General features: G+C 51.6%; 1 protein-coding gene across 1 annotated transcript in view; it reads right to left on the minus strand.

Annotated features, from left to right (window-relative positions):
* Window positions 1–3316: 3316 nt before the first annotated feature.
* SPSB1 (splA/ryanodine receptor domain and SOCS box containing 1) overlaps window positions 3317–23430 on the minus strand; it is a 58886-nt gene continuing 38772 nt past the window's right edge. The window contains exons 2-3 of the mRNA XM_080920587.1: window positions 12673–13516; window positions 3317–5381 (exon numbers count right to left, since the gene is read on the minus strand). Of these exons, the coding sequence (XP_080776713.1) occupies window positions 5254–5381; window positions 12673–13366 (822 nt within the window). The 5' untranslated portion in view covers window positions 13367–13516 and the 3' untranslated portion in view covers window positions 3317–5253. The remainder of the gene's footprint in view (window positions 5382–12672; window positions 13517–23430) is intronic.

Here is a 23430-nt window from a genome sequence, read left to right on the forward strand (position 1 = left end):
ATCAAGGATGTCACCAAGATCCTTCTTAGCCCCTGGAGGTTTCTGGGGGATCACGGGGAATGGCAGAGGGATCTGCCTGGGGAAAGCCATTTGCAGAATTCTGGGATCTCAGAACTCTGGGGTAATCTAGCATCGATCAGTCGCCAGAGTCTCCATTTTGGCATAGCAAGCTTGCTGGGGCTTGGAGTTTCCCAGGTGAGTCAGATGCAGGGGACATCTGTGGACTTCAGCTGACACCCCCAGCTGGGGACCTGTTATTTATGGGCATTTACAAGCCACATGCTGAGAGACATCAGATGGCATCTGGATAAAGAAGGAACCTAGAGGATGCCTTTCTGCTGAAACAGGCCCAGAAGGATTCCAGCCAGGCCTGGGCTGGAAGACAGGTCCCAGGCTAAGGTCTGCACTAGTGACATGTCCATAGATTGGCTACATTCTAGTGGCTGCCTTTAGTCTAGGTGTTCTTACTGAGAACACCCCCTCTGCTTAGAAAATCATTATCAGACCTTCAGCGACGGTAGCCGACCTCCTATGATCTACCAAAACCATAATGAAACATCTGAGTCTAGAAGTGGATCTTGAGGTCTGAGTGCACCAGAAAGATGGACAGTAGTCCTGGCTCCCCACAGCTGAGTCCTGAGAAGCTCTCGGAGAGTCATGCGAGGCTTCCTCTGGCTTGCTGGGCCAGGACATCATTTGTTGATCCTTCCTTCGGCCTGATCCGAGCTCATGATTTCCTCTCCGGTTGCCATGGCCCCATGCAGAAAACACAGCAAACTCCTGGCCCCGCGCAGTACATTTATTTCAAATATTCCTTGTGGCTGGAACCCGACCATGTTTGGGTGTCTGGACTGGAACATGAACGAATTGCTCTGTCTTCAGCCCCCTCCCCAGCTTCCCCAACATAGTTTACGGTTCAGCAAAGTCCACATTCCTCATCCCGCCTAGGAGCGGGGAGGGAGGCTGCTGCCCAGGATGGAGACAGAGGCAGCTTCCCATGTATGGCCAAGCCAGAGAGCCGGCTACCTGCTTGAAGGCAGGGGATTAATTACAACCAGATGGGCCAAGTCTGCACAGATGGTTTTATTAAAACTGTTCCCTTCAGCACAAAGGCCGGCTCCCCCAGAAGTCTCTTGGCAGTACAAAGGCCCTCATTTTTCTGGTGCCTCCCCTACCCCATGCCTGACCCCTCTTTCCCTGCCACCCTTTCGAAGAAGGCCCGAGTTCCAACTGCAACCCAGACATGAACTCCTGCCTAAAAATAACTCTAGACCTGCCCTCTTTCCTCTGCCTACATCCGGGGCGGGTGTGGAAAGGTCCTTCCCCCCAGGATCCACCTTGATTTGTGGAACGCTACCTGGGAAGAGATGTTAGTTAGAAGGTTGGATCAGGAATGTTGGTTTGTACTCAGAAGCCAGGTTGCAGTGGAGGAAACAATGTCTTCCCAAAGAGTTGGGCTCGGAAGCGCATGCTGGCACATGGGTTGTGCCATGCCGCCGCCAGGCCTGCTCTGCGGGGCTCCACCAGTCCCTTGTGACTGCCATTTTACAGAGTCTCATCCAAGGTTACACAACCAGTGTTAGACTGAGGATGCCATGTACTAGTTCTTGGGTCAAGCTGCCACCACACCGAAGTGAGTCTCTTTACCTAGCAACTTGGTGAGAGACAGCGTGAGCGTGGTATAAGGGCCATTGTGCATGTCTCTCAAGCAAGCTTACCTGGGAAGGGGACATGTAAGAAAGTGTAGCTTCCTGGGGCTGGCCTCAGAAACGCTGGTTGGGCTTATGGGATGGGGTGGCTGTAGTATACATTTTTTTTTTTTTGAGACAGGGTCCCACGTCCCACAGCCTCTAGATCACTATCTAGCCTAGGATGACCCTGAACGCTTGCTCTTCCTGCCTCTGCCTCTTGAGTAGCGAGATTACTGATATATGTCACCACGTCAGACGGTTTTGTTTTTACAGTCTTAATTGTCCTGTGGCCTGTGTGCATGTACCACATTTTGTGTTAGGACATCAGAGGACAATCTGAGGGAGTCAATTTTCTCTACCATATGGGTGGTGGGGACACTCCTAGGGACGAAACTCAGGTCATCAAGCTTGGTAGCAAGTGCCCTTCCTTGCTGAGCCCATCTTGGCGACCCATCTCTGATTATCTACGGTTCTGGGGAATTCAGTTTCGGGGTGTTAGGCAAGAACTCTACCAATGGAGTTCTATCCACAAAGCAGGAGCGTGCACTTAACAATGGACGGATCTAAGGAAGATTGGTCAAGAGGCTTTTGGAAAGGGCCACGCTGCTCAGCTTGACATGGCACTTCTCATAGCACCCCCAGAGCCCAACGTGTCCTTCAAGTACACCCACCCCGTCTCCCTTCAACCCTGTGATGAGCTGCACACAATCTTGGTGGTTCTGTGGCACTAGTTATAACGTGAGCTCACTGTCCTTGATGCCGTCCATTGTTCCTCGAAGTAAGCCAGAATTTCCTGTTCTTCCCATGGGGCCTCTGCCTGCAGCAGGTGGAGGGACGAGCTCCCTGGGCAAGGGTCTTTCAACACTGCCGTGCACTTGACTGGAGGGATACAAGCCTAAGGTCTTCCGGTAAGTGCTGAGACTGGACTTTGAGAGCCAGAACCAGTCATGCTAGCTGCTGCTCTGATCGATTCGAGTTTTCCTTCTTGTACACAGGAGCACAGAGAGGCTGGAGGCTTACCTCAGCTGCTTTCCTCCGTCACACTCCACCTTATTTTGTGAGACAGGGACTCTCATAGAACCCAGAGCTCACGGATTTGGCATGATTGGCTGGCCCACAGGGACTTGCTTGTCTCTGTCCCCAGCGCCGGGATTACAGACGCATGCTACTGCTCCGAGCTTTTCACGTTGGTGCTCTGTTCCAAACTTGAGTGAGAAGCCATCTTCCACAACTCCTGCACTAACCCCCCCCCCAATGAATGAATTAATTTATTTATCCACTTTAGATCACAATCGCCTCCCCCTCCCCCTGCCAGAGCATTTTCACAAGGCAATGAGGGAAACCCATCAGCACTTAAAGTCATTTCCTATTAAGCTCAATGGGCTACATTTATCAAGTTGCTAGGTAGCAAAGCTTTCTGCAGATGTGAGGTGTATCCCAGGATCGTACCCACACTCTTTGGCCAGTCTTACGCCAGGGTAAGGAGTGGCAAGACACAGTAGGCAGTATCACTGGCTGTATGGAAGAGGGCTTAGCCACACCTCCCACCCCACCCACCCCCAGGCTCAAAAGGACCCTAATGCTTTCATATTTTAACAAACTTTCCTTTATTAGGTTACTGACTGTTATGAGTCATCATAAGACAGAACAGAACGGGGGGTTCAGAACTATACATGTCACAAGGCTTCACGGTGACGGTGACAGGGTGGCAGGGAGGTGTGGTGAGTCCTGGGGCGGTGGAGTAGGGGGGGCGCAGGAGAGCCTGGCAAGTCACCTGCACCCATGGGGGTATGCTGCGTGGAGGTGACAAGCTCAGATCTGTATGGCTGAATACGATCCTCTCGGAAGGAGAGCAAGTGAGAGCTTACGGTCTGACAACGGCCCCGGAAGGAGGAGAACCTCAGAGTATAAAGGGAATAATTTACATTTTTTATCTAGGCTTGGCACCAATTCTGTGCTTTAAAAATTATACTCTACTGGAAGATTTTTTTTAAGGTACCCTACAGCAGCTGCTTAAAATGATTCTTACAAATATATATATATATATATATGTGTAAATATATTAAACATTTTTTAACAAATAAAGTCATTTATTGTACCTGTGTGGAAGTTGAACAGAACTCAGATCCAATGGAAGTTAACTTTTTTTTCTCAAAGGGCAAGGTTTATACCTGGGATGGCCCCCCGACCTCTTTACCTCACTGAACAGCAATCCTCCTGCCTCAGCCTCCTGAGCTTTGATTCTCCTTGGTGCAGGGGATAGAACCTGAGCTTCCTGCATGCTAGGCAAGTCCTCTACCAACCGGCTACATTCCCAATTTACAGAGTTGATTCAAAAGTAAAAGAGACAGCCAGAGAGCAGGAGCAGGCGTGGGGTAGTCAGTGCATGAACTGCTAGAGACAGGTGATCATCTCCCGGGGCTGTCCTACACCCCACTTCTGAGACTTGAGGGTGTGTGTGCGTGGTGAGGTCTTGAGCCTGAGAGGGGTACAGGCTTTCATGATGTCCCACCCTGCTCTTGGACTCTCTAATCCTGTCTTACCTGTGGCTTTCCCAGGGGCTGGAGACCCCACTCACCCCGTATGTCCCGATGGACCTCCAGGCCTAGAGCTTTGGAGGATACCAATGGGAGATATCAGAAGAATGGGGTGGGGGGGGGCAAAACCCAAAGCTCATGGAAGACGAGAGACCAAAACATGTGTGACGGTGTATGATGCCCAAGGTAATAGAAGCAGGCACCTGGGGACATGGGGGCTGGCATAGCCCTCTTTTGGGGTCTGCTCTGGTACTTGGTGCAGAGCTTCGTGGAAGCAGGGTCAAGGGTCGTACATCCTTGTGTCTGTGCACATGAGCTCACACGCTGCAGGCCGGGCCTGGGAGAAGGACAGGTGTGGCACACACAGTCTAGGGAGGTGGCAGGTGAGGGGAAAGCAACAGAGGACATCGAGGGAAGCCACCCAACAAGGTTTCCTTTCTAAGAGGAATAAATATATGGCCTTTGCTACCGGTTAAAGAATAAATACAGGGCACGGAGCGCCGGCAGCTGACACTAACACTGGTACTCGTTGGCCCAAGGGAGGTCGAACCTGGGGTTCTGTTTCAGTGTCCATGGTACGTGGCATCCCGCGCTTCATCTGTGGGGCCTGGGCCTGGCCATTCCTGCTTTTTGAATCTGCCCTGGCATCTCTCACTCGTCTTACCTCCAAAGGACTCCGCCCCCCCTCAGGACTCCTCCCCCAGGTGGCTGTAGACTCTCTCTGCAGGGAGTTGGGGGCAGCCCACTCCACCTGAGAGCAGGAGGCGCGGCCTGAGAGAGGTTCTCATAGTTTATTCTCTGCATCTGGTTCAGGGAAGGGCTCGGATGCTGCTGCTTCAGCCAGTGTTGGGAAGGGAGAAGTCCGTTGGCATTGGCCCGCCCAGCAGAGGCAGCTGGTACGATGAGAGGGTACGTCTGCCCACGGCTGAGGGTGGGCGTCCATCCCAGGCGCAGGGGTCAGTGGACCCCAGCGGCTCAGTGAGTTGGCACCAGGTGGCTGTCGTGTGGCGGTTCTGGGACGTGGATCACTGGTAGAGGAGGTAGGCTTTGAGGGAGGCAGGTAGCGGCAGAGCGGGGATGGCGCCCAGGCGCTCCTTTCCTAGTGCTAGGCGCACCGAACGCCGGCACAGGTCCATGAGTGGCAGGGGCTCAGCTGGGAAAACCGGGAAAGAGAGGAGAAACTTAGCAAACTCGGGAGGGTTCTGGAACAGACAGCGCTTACAACATTGATCTTAGCGGAGTTTAGCAAACTGATCGTTAACACAGACGTCTTTTAGATTCTGAATTGTGGCCACTGCAGAGGAGGAACCCTGGGCCAGACAGGTTCAGAAGCCCTCTGCTGATGTGGAGTCACGGGGCTCACGGCAGTGATCAGTTGTGACGGAGTAGACACAGGAGCTGGGAAGCAGCATCTCAACCGCGCGCCTGGACTTGCCCCACTGGACAAACAGACCTTCCACAGGAATGGCTCTGGGAACCATTCCAGACACAGGGCCCAGGCAGGCTTTGGAGGGGAAGGTCTTGCATGCCACCTAGCTTTGGTCTGCTTTCAGGAGCCTGTCAGGTACTGTTCTTGCCTTCATTTTGTGGCAGAGGACAATGACAAAGGATATGCATGTTCGTGTTTGTACATGCATGTGTGTGAAGGTAGAACCCACAGACAACCTTAGCCCATATGCCTCAGGAAAACAATTCACCATATTGTTTATTCTGGGACAAGGCCATTGGCCTAGAATTCACCAAGTGACTAGGCTAGCGAGCTAGCTAGCCTCTGATATGTGCCAAGTTCTCTGTACCAGATGCTGGGCTTACAAGTGCACACATCACACCTGGCTTTTTTACACGTGTTCTAGGGGACCGAATGCAGGCCTTCCCTCCTTCTTGCAAGGTTAGCATTTTACTGACTGAGCCATCTCTCTAATGCTAAAGTGCATTCTTCTGTTTAATTCTTCGATATCTAGCAGTGTGTCTCCCGAGTGTAAAATTAACCCCCTCAAGGGTGGCAGAGTGTGGGCTTAGCATGTGCAAAGTCCTGGGTTCAGATCCCACCACCAAATAATAACTAACTAAAGCAAGTGAATAGAAAGTATTGAAGACTGAATTCTGTGTCTGGGAGAACATGGAGTGCCAGATTCTTTGGGGTAGGAGAGAATGTTCGGATGCTGATTGTAGTGAAGTCACTGGGTGCTTCAAATGGGTGTGTTAGAATGACACCTAAGCTGAGTCTCACACCAGCCGTGTTAAAAACGAATAAACTAGGTTGGGAGCATGGCTCAATCTAGAAGGACACGAAAGGAGGAGGACCTGAGTTTAGGTCTCAGGACACATGAAAAAAGCCAGGCGTGGTAGCACATGCTGGGGAGGCAGAGGCAGGAGGATTCCTGGGAGTCACTGGCCAGCTACATTAGCCATATTGGTGAGTTCCAGGTTCCAGAGAGAGAGAGTTTCTGTAACACACACACACACACACACACACACACACACACAATTAATTACATTAAAATAAACAATAAACTTGAGGCATTTCCTAGACTCTAATCAATGGTTTTTAATAGGAAGCCCTGAGACAGAGCTTTAGATAACCCAGTGAGGTCACTAGGAGCCTGGGGCAGGAGCATAAAGAGTTCCATCCATCCATGTCCAACTAGACCCTGAAAACTGCAGCCTTTGGCCAACATCTGGCAGTTGTGGGTGGCCCTTCTAACGTGGGATCATGGGGGACCCTCTGTGCTTCCTCTTCAGGGCTTAGAGTCACTGGGGCAAAGGGCCTGGAGCTGCTTGGAGTGGTATTCCGGGAGGATGTGGCTCAGCCCCACTTGGGACTTAGAGGGGATTCCTCAAGGGCTGGAGGCATCAGGAGCCATCTAATATGGCCCAAGAGCGTCACCAACCCAGAAGGCATTTCCACCACAAAACCCTTGGCATTGTGAGTTTCAGGCCACTTCACAGATACCCTTGCACAGTATGTTTCCAAAGTAGAGGCCTAGGACCTGGACTGCTCTAGCTCCCCCTATTCGGGACAGACGCTGCAGCTAACGCCACCTCCATGGTAGGTGGAGCCTGTGTTGTGGCCCTGGGAGGACTGTTGCCTCAATCTAGAGATTGGGAAACAGACATCAGGAGCCCAAAGACTCTGAAGAGTGAAGTCACTACCTCATTCACTCATTCAGAAGGCAGGCACACGGAGGGCGTGGGTGTGGTCATGGGGGGATTCATGGGGGTGGCCATGAGCTGTATGGTCTGCTAGGACCAGCCATGGGGGGAGGGCAGCTAATGGCTGTTGGGATGCATCAAGAGTTGAAAATATAATCAGAGTAAGCCAGTCACTCTGCTAACAGGTCACAGTTCCGCATCCTCGTAGAGTGAGAAACGACAGTACACGGAGCTGTGGTCTGCCTGCTTCTCAAAAGCTGGGCAGAGACAAGAATGTATGGACGGTGCAAAGAGACACAATGGCCACGGTGCCAACTCCAGTCGGTCACTACAGGACCCAGGAGGGTCGCTCCCACTTCAGTACTTTTGGCCAAGAGGTACAGGCTTGGTCCCTGCCCTTTCCAAGTGTTCGCTGCTGGCCCACTGAGCTGGTGGCTACACGTCCTGCTGGCTGGAACCACTGGCTACTGACACTTGCCTTGGGAGGCTGGGGTGGGTTGCTGATTTCTACGTGAATGGCAGAGGAGACGGAGCAGAATGTGCAGCAAAGACACCAGGAAGTTAACCAGACACTGTTTCCAGGAGCAGAAGGTGGAGGGCTTGGGAGAGCCCCGGTGCCAACTTCTGCATTTCTAAGAGGAACCGCTTCCTAGTGATCTAGGAGGCTCTGCACAGCCCTGGAGCCCCAACTTGAGATGTCTGTGGTACCCTGGAAAAGACCCTGACCCAAATGAAGCTTCAAAAACACAAGGCTTTAGGGGGAGGGGGAGGGGCGGCTAAGCACTTGTGTAAATGTGAGGACAAGATTTGCATCCCCAGGACCCGGCATATACCAACTAGATATGGCAATCTGCCTGTCTATCCAGTCTTGGAAGAGAGGGACGGGTTCTCCAAACAAGCTGGCTAGCAAGACTGGCCACATCAGTGAGCTCTGAGTTGGATTGAGAAACCCGTCTCAGTGAGTGAGGCAAAAGTTATCGAGGCTGATTCCTGACATAAACCTTGAACTACCACATGCATCTGCAGCCACACACACACATAAAAACACCCACACACATACAAAAATATTCATATGTACATGCAAAAATGGGAAGTTTTTTTTTTTTTTTTTTTTTTTTTTTTTTTTTTTTTTTTAAGAAGCAAGTGCTTTGTCCCAGTCTATGCCAGACAAATGATCAGGGAAAAAGCTACAACAGGAGGGGACTCTAGTTCGGTAATGGTCATGTTACTTGTCCCCATGTTACCTGAGGCTGACATGGTGCTTGCTCCTACAAGCAGCTGGCAGGGAAAATGCTCATGGGGACATTCTAGAATGTTCTGAGTGTATGTAGTGAATGTTCTCAACCAGCCACTGAGCTTGCTTTTTGTGCTAAGCAGTTCTCATAGGAAGAGCCATGAAACCTCAAAGCCTCGTCCTTGTCCCTAGGGAAGGGCAACTGATGTCTCTCCGAGTGACAGAGATGCTCTGGGTCTCTGTTCTCCAAACCCCGAGATGCCACTGTCCTCATAAAGTCAGTGTTTCTGAGAGAGGGTGTCACTTCTCCTTCCTGGTGTGACCCTCCCGAAGGGCATCCTGGCAGGGGCAGGGTAGCCAGTCTCCCCAGAGTACTGTTTAAACTGGGGAACACTGAGAAGGTACCACTGAGGTGGGGCAGCCAGAGAACAAGGGGGGGGGTGAAGACAGAGACACTGAGAACTGGCCAGGAAAAGAGAGGCAGGAAGTCGGTGTACAACAGCAGACGACAGGTCTGCTGGCCTCAGGGAACTGATCCTCCCCCAGAGCCTCTGGGAGCTCCAACCATGTTGACAGCTCGGTCTCAGACATCTGGCCTCCTGAACTGTGACAGATAGCATCCCGCTTCCTCCATCGGGGCCTCAGGATTTAACCCCGATCCACCCAGATGACTCCTGGCAAGGTCACTAACAACCCTCTGGTTGCCAAGGCAGCTGTCCGCATTCTTGACCTGTCATTACTCTGTCTTTCTTGAAACGCTTTGTCCTCTCGGCACCCAATACCATCTCTTGGGACCCTTTGGACACATGGCCCGCCTCTCCTGGGCCTCCCGCTCCTAACAGGGTCCAACCTCAGCTCTCAAACCTGGCTCTCCCCATCCCTCTGGGTGCACTCAGTTAGGGTCATGGGGTGTTTTGTTTTTTGTTTTTTTTGTTTTTTTTAGTGGGCTGGGAATAAACCCTGAGACCTTCTGCATGCTAGGCAAGCCTGCTACCCTTAGGCGACACCCCAAGCCAAGAGTCGGCGATTCCAATGCTGTCCGTGCATGGATGAGTTCCTCTGCTAGCTCCTGTGTGTCAGGTGACTGGTGGGTCTACATGGACTGACTTCAACGTCTACACGCCTCTCTCCTCAGCACTCCCAACTTTCGGCTGTGGCTCTACCCTTCAACCTTCTCAGGCAGGCCGAACACCCGGAGTCACAGACTCTATAGCCTTTCTCATTTCTTACACACAATGTACTGAGGTGTGCAGTTTAGAATCTGGCTGCCTCTACTACCTCTATAGCTCCTGCCTTGCCTCAGGCCTGGCCACCTCTTGCCTAGACAATTGTCATGGCAGCCACCCATCAGGCACAAGTCACTCCTCCATAATGCGCTGAGGTGTCAGTGGGGGCAGATGATGGTGCTAACACACGCCCCTCTCCTCACTCTCCCTCTGCAGCAGGATTATGACAACAGACTGCCCTCAGATGCCCCACTTGGCTTTGGGAAAGGGCCGAATTGATGTTCTCTTCTGTATCTTCCAAAGTCAACCATGTCTATCCAGACTGGAGAAGGAAGAGCCAAGGGTCTGGAATTGCCTGGTCAACTCTGTTAAGCTGGAGAGAGCCCCGAGTGTGTATCACTGACCAAGGAGTGATGGGACATTCTGGGTCTATCTGGGTCCTAGTTGCCATGACAGACTTTCTGGGTGAGGTCAGTTTTCAGTGATGTATTACCATGCTTACACTCCCACCCACCGCTTCAGAACTTTCTGGTAGAGTTGGAGTTCTGGGTGGAAGAAAAAAATGGGGAAAGCAGGTATTCCTCCTCCTCTGCTTCTCAACTATGGATGTAACATGACTAGCTGCCTCATACCTCCCCCAATATGATGGGCTGCATCCCTCAAACTGTGAGCCAGAATAAGCCCACCTCCTCCCTCCCTCCCTCCCTCCCTCCATCCCTCCCTTCTTTCAGAACATGTCAGCTTTGTCCCAGCAACAAGAAGAAGAACTTTTTTGGTGGATAACCAGCCCTCCGCTCATCTGGTGTCCAGGAGACATTCATCCCCCACATCTGCCACTCTGCCGTTAGGGAGCACAAACCTCCCTGTGGCACTGAGCACTCCTCTGAAAGGTCACTGCTCAGGAGTCTGGCCATGCCTGCAAAGTCAGCCGTGGGGTTATACTACTTGTTTCTGTGTCAGAGGGAGGCAGAGCCACAGAACTTGCTCTGCCAGTTCCCTGGTCCAGGTCTGAGAAGACTCCCTCAGGGAGGTTCCCTCTGAGGTGCACACTTGGCCACATCTGCCATGAGTGCCAAACCCTTTGGCTGGGCTGCACAGGATAAGATGGAGTAGTCAGGGAGTCTGCACTACAGATGCCTCCACCCAACAAGTGGTTCCCAGCCGTTGAATATGGAAAAGAAAAGGGAGGGACTTCCAAGAAGATTTAGGAGTTAGCTAACAATTTGCCTGACTACTCTGAACGTTCCAGAGCCTTTCAAGGATGAACCTGAGAGAGGGCTGAGGCAGACTAAGGGACCCCGGAGTGTTAGAGAGTAGGATGGTCAAGTCTGTGCTCCTGTCATCAGTGAGAGCCACTCCCATCACAACACACAGATCAGGGCTGGGATTTGGAGTGCCAGGCCAAACCTGCTCCTAAAATCAGCCATGGGCAATTGACGTTTCCTGGCTCATCCCCTATGGAGATGGACCATATAGACTACAGGAGACACCCTTGTGGGAAACGAGAGGGGACATGGCATGGGTGGATGGGTCTAGAGCACTAGGACTCCTGCTTCCCATCCTCATTCATGCTGGGCTGTTATGAACCTGCCACCAGTGTGGTATTGCTGCACACAGGCCATTTCAACAGAGATAGGCCACACCCCTTTTCAAAGGGACAGGCAGAAGTCATTGCTGACTCAGCAGTGTCCCCACTCTAAGACTAAGCAAGTTCTTCTCAAGACGATGGTGAAATAGAGTGTCTAGCTCTGAGACAGACAGAGGGGGTGGGGGAACAGAATCTGGCTTTCACTTATCTAAGAGACCAGAGCATTCCCAAGGATACAAAGCTCAACTTGTTGGTGCTAGCTAGCTACTGTGCTAGAACACAGTCAACTACAGTTCAAGACTGGAAGCACATTAGCCAGAGAATAATAAAAACCATTCATTCATTCATACATTCATTTATCTATTAATTATTCCATCCATCACCTGTTCATCCAGTCATCTGATCTCTCCATCTATCATCCATTTATCATCTACCCATCCATCATCCATCCATCATCCACCCATCCATCATCCATCCATCATCCACCCATCCATCATCCATCCATCCATCCACTCATCCATCCATCATCCATCCATCCATCATCCATCATCCACCCATCATCCACCCATCCATCATCCACCCATCCATCATCCACCCATCCATCATCCATCCATCCATCATCCACCCATCCATCATCCATCCATCATCCATCCATCATCCACCCATCCATCCTCCATCCATCCATCATCCACCCATCCATCATCCACCCATCCATCATCCACCCATCCATCATCCATCCATCATCCATCATCCACCCATCCATTCTCCATCCATCCATCATCCATCATCCATCCATCATCCACTCATCCATCATCCACCCATCATCCATCCATCATCATCTATCATCCACCCATCCATCATCCATCCATTATCTACCCATCCATCCTCCATCAATCCATCATCCATCCATTCATCCATCCTTTCTTTATCCACCCATCCATCATCCATCCATCATCAACCCATCCATCATCCATCTATCCATCTATCCATCATCCATCCATCCATCCATCCATCCATCCATTCATGCATCTTTTATTTATTCATGAAGCACTGCCAGGTACTCCTGCAGGCTCTAGACAGACTTTCTCATTTAACCAGGTACAGGTTAAAAATGACCTGCGAGGATCTACAAACACTGGGATATCTACTTAAAGATATTTTAAATACAATAACTACATAAGCTAGGCAGGACCACAGGGACATGGGGGACAACACTGTTTTAGACAAAGCAGGGAACACTTACGATCAAGTCCGTTCAAGTAGCGCATGCGGATCTCACAGTGGCCCCAGACAGCACTCACTACAGGATACAGCTTTTTACCCTTGAGTCCCCGGAAAGCCACTCCCATGTACTGTCCATCCACGATGAAACTCAAGGTCCCATCATCCATGTCCAGAGCCACGAGAAAGGAGTCAGGGACAATGAATGTCTCATCTGGCTCTAGAAAGGCTGGGTATGTTTTACTTGGCTGGTTCTTGCCGTCGTGGTAGAGACGGTTCCGTCCCAGGTCCCAGCCCCAGGATTCATGATTATTTCCTACAAGGGTCGTGTACCCAACGGAGTGCAAAGGGGCATCTGCTGTGGCCACCCCCACCACGGCATGCGTGCCTCGTTGCCGCATAGCCCATGTGATCTGCCATACATGCAGTCCACGTGTGTATCCGACTTTGCCCCTGATGGCGTCTGTGCTCTGGGCCACCGGATGCCGGTGAAAGATCAACTTGTCATCTTCCTTCACGAAGACATTGAGCGAACGGTCGTTATTGTTCCAGGAGTGGAGCAGCTGGACATCGTAGGACACGGGGGGCATGTCCAGCAGCAGGTCCAGCCGGGTGGGCTTGCAATAATCCAGACCCTGGAGCTCCTGCTTCAGAGGTCGGTATGTGGGGTCCCGCATGTCCACAGTCTTGATCCCTCCCGTGACCTTCTGACCCATGTTGGCCTTGATTTCACCTTTTCACTGACTCCCAAGGCAAACTCATCAATCTTGGGGCGTTGACTCCAGATCTCTTTAGTCAGGGCCGGACAGAACCCCTAAGAAAGGCTGCTAGGCGATCTCCAAAGGTTGTGAAGCACTCTGTATTGCCTAATGGGTGGGAAGAAAAACAGAAGAGTGGGTGATCTGGGGTGCAACAGCAGGGGGAAGATTGAAGAGAAACACAGAAGCACACACCACAATATGTCTCCGCAGCTTGGAACCCTGATACAGAATGAAATGCCCCTGTTCCTGTGGCTATACTGTCACAAAGGGACAAAAGGCCGTCTACCCCACGGTCTGCGTGGAGAGACAGAAGTGGGCTTAGGAACTTGGAATTACCCTCAACATCCTGGGGCAGTCTAAGGCACAGGGGATGCTGGCTGAGCTCCTAGTTGGCTTTTCACAGTCAGAAGGCCAAGGCAGCAGCATGGACCCCAGGGTGAGCCTGACAGTGCCTTGCTCTCTGCTTCCCTGTGTAGAATGCAAACCACAGCACAGGCAGGTGAAGTGTAGTCACCGCTCACGGTCATGACATCAAGTGGCCCAAGGGAGGAAGCACTGATGTAGATGTAGATAACAGTTCAATAGAAAATGCACTTGCACTCAGCCAGGTTCTACAGCCCAGGGGCCTCCGCAACGCCTCATCAGATCCTTTCCTGATGGACCGAGTCGTAAACGAGGCTTTCTGCAAGAGCCCCTGTGCTGGGTCCTGGATTCAGATGTTCACGGACAGGCGAAAAGGTAACCCTCACAGGTTCTTGGCTAACCTGCAGATAATCAACTAGTAAACAACACTTTGCCCTTGAGTGTCCTGCCACAACCTTGTAGTAGGGAGGCCTGACTCCATGACAATAACGTGAACTCGTTCCCTTCTGCTTTCACTGTGCCTTGGATATGTTAGGGAGGATGGGGAAGCAGGACCAGAGGTAAGACCTCACGGCATCTGCCTACTTGACCCCCAGTGGGTGAAGGGATGAGGAGGAGGGGGCTGAAGAGGAGGGCTGACAATACTTCCCCCACCTGTCGCTGTCTAGCCTTGGATGGGGAAAACTGCAAAGCATTTGCACTCCTGGGTCTCACCTGTGTTCCATGCTCTCTGCCACCCAAACCCGGAGGGCTGGAAAGATGGCTCACTGACTGCCTCACAAGTATGATGTTTTTTCAAATGTGTGTGTGTGTGTGTGTGTGTGTGTGTGGTGCACACTACATCACCAGCCCTCTTAAAAGAACTTCTCTTTTGAACCCAGAGCCTCGTGTTGCTGGTTCAATCAATCATCTGTGATTTTTGCTTCCAGCTCCTTGAGTTACTGCCCTGACTTCTTTCAGAGACAGGAGAGTTACCTGTAAGCTGGAGTCAACCTTTTCCTTACCTAAATTGCTTCTCATCAGAGTGTTTTTATTATCGCAGCAGAAATCAGATGAAAAGAACCGGCAGCAAGCAAATTCTATGAGTAAAAGATCCATGCTAATTGTCTTGGGTTTTATGAACCAGACTGCAGACTGTTCAACTTCACCACCATACCACACAAGTACCAATGGACGGCATGGAGGCTGATGTTCATGACTGCATGACAGTAAAACTTTATTTATAAAAACAGGTCAGCACTCAGCCTGCCAGCCCCCGAGCCAGATCATGGATCCCACTGTCATCACTGAACAGACTTTTGGGAGGGCAGGCAAGCATACGGCAGGTATCAGAAGGGATCTCCTAGTAGCCTTAGGAAGAACCACCAGAAAAGATACCTCAGGGTAGAGCATCTACTATCTGTCCAGGTCTCTTTTGGTTCTAAGATGTTGCCAATGGCCTGTACACAGCCCAGCGAGTTCCCCAACACCCCCCCCCCACCGCTGCACTGAGCGGCTTCCCTCTCTGGCCTGTAGGAAGGCGAGAGCCCCAGGCATGGCATGGCTGTGAATGTGTCCATTGGACAGAAGGTATGGGAAGCAGGAGCCGGGGAGAGGGCTGGTTGGCACAAGTTGAAGTGTCCACAGTATTGTGGAATGATTCTCTCATAAGGGCAGGCCAGGGGACATGGTCCAAGCACTGTTGTACATGTCCCATCATCCCACCATCTGAATCACCTTCTGAGTGCTCGGTTGTCATGGCAAGCCTAGAGTCACTCTTGACTCATCTTTCCTGTGTGTCCAGGTTGCTGGCTGAGGATGACACTGTCCCATTGTCCAAAGCTAGGCCACCTCCTAGCCTACGTAAGCATACCCATGCCATCCTCCTTCCCCCCTCCCACACTTTAAACTGTGCCCGTGCAGGCAGCTAGAAAGACGCCTGAGAGGTTAAATGTAAAAACTGCTCTTGCAGAGGACCCGGGTTTGACTCCCAGCCCCAACACCAGGTGGTTCAAATCTACCCGTAGCTCCAGCTCCAGAAAAGCTGGAGCCTCTGGCCTCTGTGGGGACCTACACCCAGGCCCCGTCCCACACATATAAATGACAGATAAATTAGTTTTGAAAACTTGCCCATGCGGATGTGCCCTCCCATCCTCACCTCTCCCTGGGCTGTAGCCTGTAGGGCATGTCCCCAGGCCTGTCTCCAAGGCTCCCAAACTCACTCAGGACGCTGTGCCTTGAACGCCGACTACGATTCACTTTTGGTTTGTCCAAGTTTTCCTCTGTTCATCTACAACGTGGGTTAGATCACCCATGTGTCACATGCTTATCCGAAACTCAACGGAGACTATGTCCTAGAGAGGGCTTGGCACAACTGGCATTTTACTTTTGATGTTCTAGAATGTGCTCGTTCACTAACAGAGATCACTGTGAGCCAATCTTCCTGGTTACCACACCTGGCCCAGCGCACAAACACTGCCCCTGGCTGTGACCCAAGCACTGGAATGCTGTCCCCCAGAAGACCAAGACTGAGGACTCCATTAAGCCAGAGGTCAGAGAATTTGCTTTGTAAATGGCCAGATAGTAAATATTTTAGGCTTTTCAGACACTGTGTAAATAAATGGGTGTGGCTACATCCAATAATACTTTAAGAAAACAGCTGGATTTAGCCCATAGCCATAGTTTGCTGACTGACCCCTCTTATAAAACCGTGAAACACTGCTGACCTGCTCTTCCAAAATACCTGCATGTGGAGCTCGGGGTGGGGTGGGTGTGTGCCATCTGCGTGTGCCGAGTGACAGGAAAATGGGCGGGTCTTCACAGCTGTGGTTAACAGTGGACAGAACAGGCTTCACTGAGCCGGTAAGGACTAACAGTGGGTGTTGGTAACAGGAAGTGGGGGACCCAGTACAGAAGCTCGCTCTGGCTCACCCCCAGTTGCACCTCCTGCTACTCTGGAAGCAAAGCAGAGGCTCAAGCCAAATCCAGTTTCAAATGTGCCACATGAGAGCTAGGGCCTGAGGTTCCCGGGGAGCAGATGGCAAACCTTGAAGAGGTTGGGAGGGCTCAGCCCTCATCCCTACCCAGGAACCACCAAATCATGAAGTGTGGGAAGGGAGTGGTTATGTGTTTGCTGCCTTGTAGGCTGAAAGTAGACAGCAGGGAGCCCCACAGGGCTGGTCTGCCATCACCACACCCCATCAGTCACAGAACCCACAGATGCCTATATAGACAGGCACGCCCGTGTGCACAGGGGTACCACGAGTGGAGTGACGTCAGTGGTCACCGAAGTGGAAGAACAGGACAGAAGCCTACAAGTTGGTGGTTCCTTAGTCCTTTAGTCTCATGCTTAGAAAGTGAGCTCTGGCATTCCCCACCACACAGCACCTGCTGGGCATCCTCCAGACTAGCTAATCCCCCAACAAAGCCCTAGTTGGCGGCACCCTGCTTGCCCTACCAAACTCTGGCCACCCTGAATAGCGAACACATCCCACTGTGCTTAGTCCCCGGGCTGCCCTTGTGAGCTGCCATACAGTTACAAGGTTGGCAGTTCCCAAGGGCCAGCAAGTCTGAGAGAGGGAGACATACAGCATCACTACTCCATCACAGGTCCTGTGCAGCAGGTACGTATCCCCGCTACGAGATTATGTACATAAGTGTATGTGTGCACATTTCTGTGTGTGCCTGTGTACATGTGTGCATGTGTGTGTGCATGTGTGTGCATGTGTGCTGGTGCAAACTAACTGCAGGTCTGTTACTCTTATTGGGCGGCAGGGAATATGTCCAGCCATTCTCTCAGCAATGTTTTTCTCCAGGTAGAATCAGATTAAATATCAACCAATGACTGTGGGGGCCGGGGGAAGGTCAGGCATCAGCGAAGGGTTAGCGGGCTGCTTATGAGAGAAAGGGTATTCTTCTCGAGACATACTAGAACTTGGTGAGTCACAAAAGAGAACTATCTCTTGTTTGGAGTCTGAGTTCTTGTTCTAGAGTCAAGAACAGTCAGTGGCGGGGGTGGGGGGGGGCGCCTCATCGACATGAAAGCTACCTGCATAATTACTAAGGAAATGCCACGGGGAGTAACTTCCCTGGGTCACACTGGCTGGTCACTCCCCTACTGCCACCAATGCCACTGGATGTCCTGCTCTTTTGTTAGGGATGTGTGGTTGAACCTAAGCACACTGACAAAACCGAAACACACTGACAAGGGGCTAAGCTTGGGGCAGACCCCAAGGCTGTGAGGAGGATGTCCTAGGCAGACCCCAGTCTTTTCTCAGTTCTCACCTTCCTGTTCCTCGGATCCTGGCTCAACCCATGCTCTACGTGGCACACACCAGTCACAGCCTGGGAATGGAAGAGACCTAGCCCCCAGGTACATGGTGGGACCTTCCTATCTCTGGCTGGAGGGTGGGGCGGGCAAGAAAAACACAGACGGGAAGCAGAGCCAGGAGCGCAGCAGGCAAGAGCTGTCTGTCCCCGACAGGCCATTCAGACATACACGTACACATGTGCATGCACACACAACACACACACACACACACACAGAAACACACAACACACACACTCCTCAATTGATATCTCTTTATATTGCAGTGAATCAGATCAGAAGCACAGGAAGTAAGGAAGGGCTGTCTGTATCCGCTAGACCACACTAAACCCTGTGGTTTAAATTCCTTCCGCCTCCCTTTAGGGAAGAAATCCCACCCCTCCCCCACTCTTGCCACACACAGAGTTAGGGTCACTGCTCAAGTCCAGGTTCACTTCAAAAGGCAACCATGGTTAGAGGTGAAAGCCTAGATTAGATGGCCAGGGACACCAGGAACCCTCCAAGGGTGGCATCTGTAATAGTCTTTGAAATGCACAGCTTGGTTCTCACAAGATAGGAACTTCCAGAAGCCTTGCCTTCCCGTGGACAACCTTCTATACTCTCAGTCAAGGGCCCCTTACTGTTATCCAAGACATCACGCAGACAGAGGAGCTTGGCAGGGGACTATCAGCTAGTGTGAAGAACAGGACCCCAACCAGGACAACCTTCTCTGCAGGGGGCTGAGGGAGGGGGCATGACACACCTCCAACCAGGTGCCAAATACTCTTTCAAGGAGTCTTATCTGAGGGACTCACCGCCCCCACCAGGCCTACTCACAGGAGCACTCGGATGAAGTGCATGCAGTGTAAGCCCTGGGAATGAGGCACCTTGAGCTAGGCTGCAAAATTATTCCGTGAGGCTGTTAAAGTGAACCATGGGAATGCGCGGCGTGTGCTCCAATCTCCCAAGAAGCAGGCACAGAGAAAGACCCAGAAGAATAAACACCGAACATGTTAGAGTGGCCACCCTCGGATACGGTGCTAGGAAAGACAGGGCACGCTTGTTTTAGATTCTTTGAGGATCATGAATGACAGAAACGCGGAATCATTGCGCCAGCCCCCATTACACTTTCTAAACCACCAGCTTTACTCCATCCACTGAAAGCCGAGCAAGCGGCGTCTCTCACCACTCACCGCAAACGCTTTGTTTTAGTCTACACCTCTGCCAGGTGGGCCCTACTCTAGCTCTGCCCCTGTCAAGGACCTCCTAATGCTGTCCCCATAAAACCCAGGGCTGCTCTGTCCTCAACAGACTAACTCTAGAGAGGGCGAGGAGAAAGAATGGGTACCTGGGGGCGGGGGAGAGACATCTAAGGGGACAACTTCCCGCACTTGGCTTGGTTGGGACTTCTGAACTTGCCATCACAGATCTGAAACTCTACCTTGTCCCTCCAGTAAACGATACAGCCCCTCAGACCTCACTCCGCCCAGAGTGCTTTCGGATGGCTTGGCCCACAAGTCCCACTTCTTCTGAAAACTAGCCTTTTACTGTAGAAGGCACTGCCAAGGTGACTGGGGGCCTTGTATGGGAGTGGACAGAGGAGGGCCACCAGGGAGGAAGCAGACACACGCCCACCTCCTGAAGCTAGGCTCACCCTCAGTACCCCTGACCCCAGAACAGTAAAAGCATTGTTTTGTATGAGATGGAGAAAGAATGAAATTCAGGATGTGGAACAAGGTGACCTATTTATAAAACCTCCTTTTACCTGAAGATCAAATAGGCTCCCTCCCTCCTGTGGCCTCCCTGCCTCACACCTCAGTGGTTGCAGCCCAGGGTTTTGCAAGAGCAATATGCCCGAGGCAGAACAGCCTGTTATTGTATTACAGTGCAGTCTCTGCAGGATGGCAGAGCCACAGTCTGACCGCCTGCCCCAGCTTGGCCAGTTCATTAGGGTTCACTGCTTCCTCCAACCTGAGAAGAACATAGACGGCAGGGAGGCTGAGGTGGTGAGAGTGCTCAGGGAACACAGGAGCAGGGTTACAGAACAAAGGTGTCATCTTCCCTGGGACTCCTGCCCTGGGGGCTCGAATCTCCCAGTCCAGCTCCTGCCTTCTGGGGGTTGGGAAGAGATACAATTTAGTCTCTGACCTTAGAACCATCAGAGAGTATCAAGCCCTTCTGGGAAGTTCTGAGAGGCCACTCTGGAAAGAAAATCCCACATAGTCCAGAGCTCTAGCCTCTGGCTTCAAAAGAGCAAAATGCACCTGCCGCAGACACCTACGGAAGGACCCGGATGACTCACTGCACTTTCAGAAAGGGCTCGAAGCAGTTGCTTCGCACCCCTGGGAAATCAGCGAGACATTCATACAGAGACCAGAAATGAAAATAACAGTTAGCTTGTAGTCTAGCTAGAGCTGGAGGGCTAAGGTCTGCGGCTCACTCAGAGAAGCTCTGTCACAGAAGGGGCAGCCACAATGTGGCCTGTGTACCTTAGTGACAGTGGGAAGAGTCTAGACTCGGGGCCACTGGTTCTAACGGCCTAGGGGAGCTCGTCACAAACTGGGCTGCCAGGGCTGGAAAAGAGGGAGCTGAGGGCTTCCAACGGCAGCATCAGAGAAGCCGAAGAGCTACTGAAGGAATCCACAGGGAAAGGCCCTGGCTGCCCCGTACACTATACCCTTATCAGCTCAAGAGGAAAGCAGAAGATGGGGTGCTGGAGGTAGGTGCTTGCAGCCCCCAAGTGGTCACTCTTACCTGGAATAGAATCCCCAGGAAAACAATCTCAGGGTCCCTCTAGCCTGGTTCCCCACCAGGCTGGCTCCAAGGCTGTCTGATCTAGGAGGCAGCTCTCACAAGTCTGAGATAGCTTACAGCCCAACATCAAACTGAACCTCAGCTTTTGGCGCCCCAAGGTCTAGTATAAGAGAAGCATCACCCCGACAGCTTCTCACAGAGATTACTTCTAGAAGCAGACCTCAGATAGAAGGAGCAAGAGGAAGAGTAGGGAGGTGCTGGGGAGGATTAGGGGTCTGGGTTGGGGTACACTATTCATCTGCAGACCCAGGTGAATAGCCTCAGACTATCTGGGAGTGTGCAAAGAGAAAGTGATGTGGTGTTTATTACTCCAGGACACAGAATGCAGCTCCAGTTCCCAGCATCTAGCATACAGGAGACATCATACACAAAGCACTCTGCCTCCTCCTGTCTCTTTCTACACTAAAGGATCCCTACAAACAGGGGATGTGAATGGCAAGCTCAGGGGCTCATGGGAAGCCAAGGGTCCATGGTTCACAGAGATAACTCCAGTTGTCCAGCTGTCCCTGAGAGAAGACAGAAAACGTACGCAGATGTCCTCGCACAGGGCAAGGGAAAAGCAAAGAGGCCCGGAGCCCCTTCGAACAACACTCTCTTAGTGTCTCCTGAATCCATTCAGTTACGTGAACCCCTTAGACAAAAAACAGCAGCAGGAGCCATCCCCCAAAATATCCAGAAGGGGAAGAGGCTGTATGGTTACTCCCTGAAATCATGTAAGAGTGGTTGTCAAAGTGAGGTAGGGCAGCAGGAGCAGCCCCTGGGAATTGTAGTCTTGGTTCTCCCAAATGCTGGGATCAAAGGCGTTCAGCAGGACACCCGGCTCCCCCATCCATATTCAATGGGCTTACTCTATGGTGTGTGTGTGTACATGCGTGTGCCTGCGTACGTGCACAGAGACTCATCCAGCCAGTTTGCAGAAGCGGTGCCCTGTCTCCTGGTCGTGTACACTGGGATTACAGGTACTGTGGGCCGCCCACCTGTGCAGCAAGCCCTCTATCCACTGAACCGTCTCCCCAACTACTGTTCGGCTTCCCAGAAACCTCTCATTGCACCTTGATACCAACCATTTCAAATGTCACAACTAAGAAGTCACAACACGGAACTGGAGAAAGCGTAGTTTTCTCTCCTCCACAGCTAGAGAGAAGCAATAGAATAGGTACAGTTGCCTTCCTTCTAGGCTGTTCTAGACTGCAGACACAACTACGGCCATTTACGGCCAAAGGTCACGCCATACCCAGCACATGGGTTGTTTTCCCTGGTCACAGCTTAGCCCCTGCATCGGTTTTATATGCTAACCTGGGGTCACACATAGGACTGAGATTTCCTATTTAACAGTGTGGCCTGGAAGTGGTCCACTCTCACCCTCAAAACTTTGGCTCCCAGGACCCCCACCTCACAGTCACCTTTTGTAGAAGATGTTGAAGATCCCGCTAACCTGCCTCTAGGCCTCCTGGTCTTTGCAAGTCACAGTGGCAGGCCGAGGTGCTGAAGGATGTCTGCCTGGCTAGTTCATCAAACAGACTTGTAAAGGGCCGCTGCCAGCAAACTTGGACAGGAGTCTACGAGGAACTGGGGAGCAGCCTCAGCCTGGTGGGATTTCAGGAGACCTGGGAAAGGGCAAGTCCCCAGACCTCACAGGCAGCAGAGAAAGCAGGGACTGTAATTCCTCAGATTTTTATGGCCTCTAGGAACTTCTTAACTACGCCCGGCCTTCTCGTTCCAAGCCCATTAGCCTGGAGAGTCCTAAGACCTCTAAAGGGGAGGCCCCAGCAAGTCCACAGGTGGCTAGTGAATTCATCTATGCTTCAGACAAGCTGTACATAGGCTCTGGAGAGCAAATTCCCGTGTACTAGTTTGTCATAGGGAAGGGAGAGCAAGGAGGGAAAATATGACCTCTTGGCCAGTGTATGGGTAGACTACTGTTCACCTGTCGAAATGCTGTCGGCAAGGTGCTAGCTCATGCCTGGAATTCCAGCACACAGACGTGGAGGCAGGAGGAGTCTGAGTTGGAGGCTAGCCTGGGTTACATAGCAAGTTGGCCAACCTTATCTCATAAATAGAAAGAACCAAGAATGTAAAAGTATGCAGTGTTTAGCACAGGGTGGCGAATGGAGCAGTGTTCCTGGTGTATGCTACACTGTGGGTGGACCTGGAAAACCTCATGCTGCCTGCAAGAAGAAGCCAGACACAAAAGTTCACACAGCCTATAATTCCATTGTATAGAATGGCTAGATCAGGAGAATCCATTCAGACCAAAGGAACTAAGTGGTTGTGTGTGTGTGTGTGTGTGTGTGTGTGTGTGTGTGTGTGCGCGCGCCAGGTGCCATCAAACTGACCTTTTGAAAAAAAAAGATTAATACTGGTTTGGCAAGATGGCAGATGGCATTTGTCACCAAGCCTGACAACCTGAGTTTGATCAGGCTTCCCCCAAATGAGAAAACTGATTCCAAGTTGTCCTTTGACCTCCACTTGTGTATACTATAGCACATATGCGTGTATACATGTGTATTATGCATGTTTGTGCACATGCATACACACATGGGTGTGCAAATACACA

Source organism: Micromys minutus, assembly GCF_963924665.1.
Source record: "Micromys minutus genome assembly, chromosome: 9".
NCBI lineage: Eukaryota > Metazoa > Chordata > Mammalia > Rodentia > Muridae > Micromys > Micromys minutus.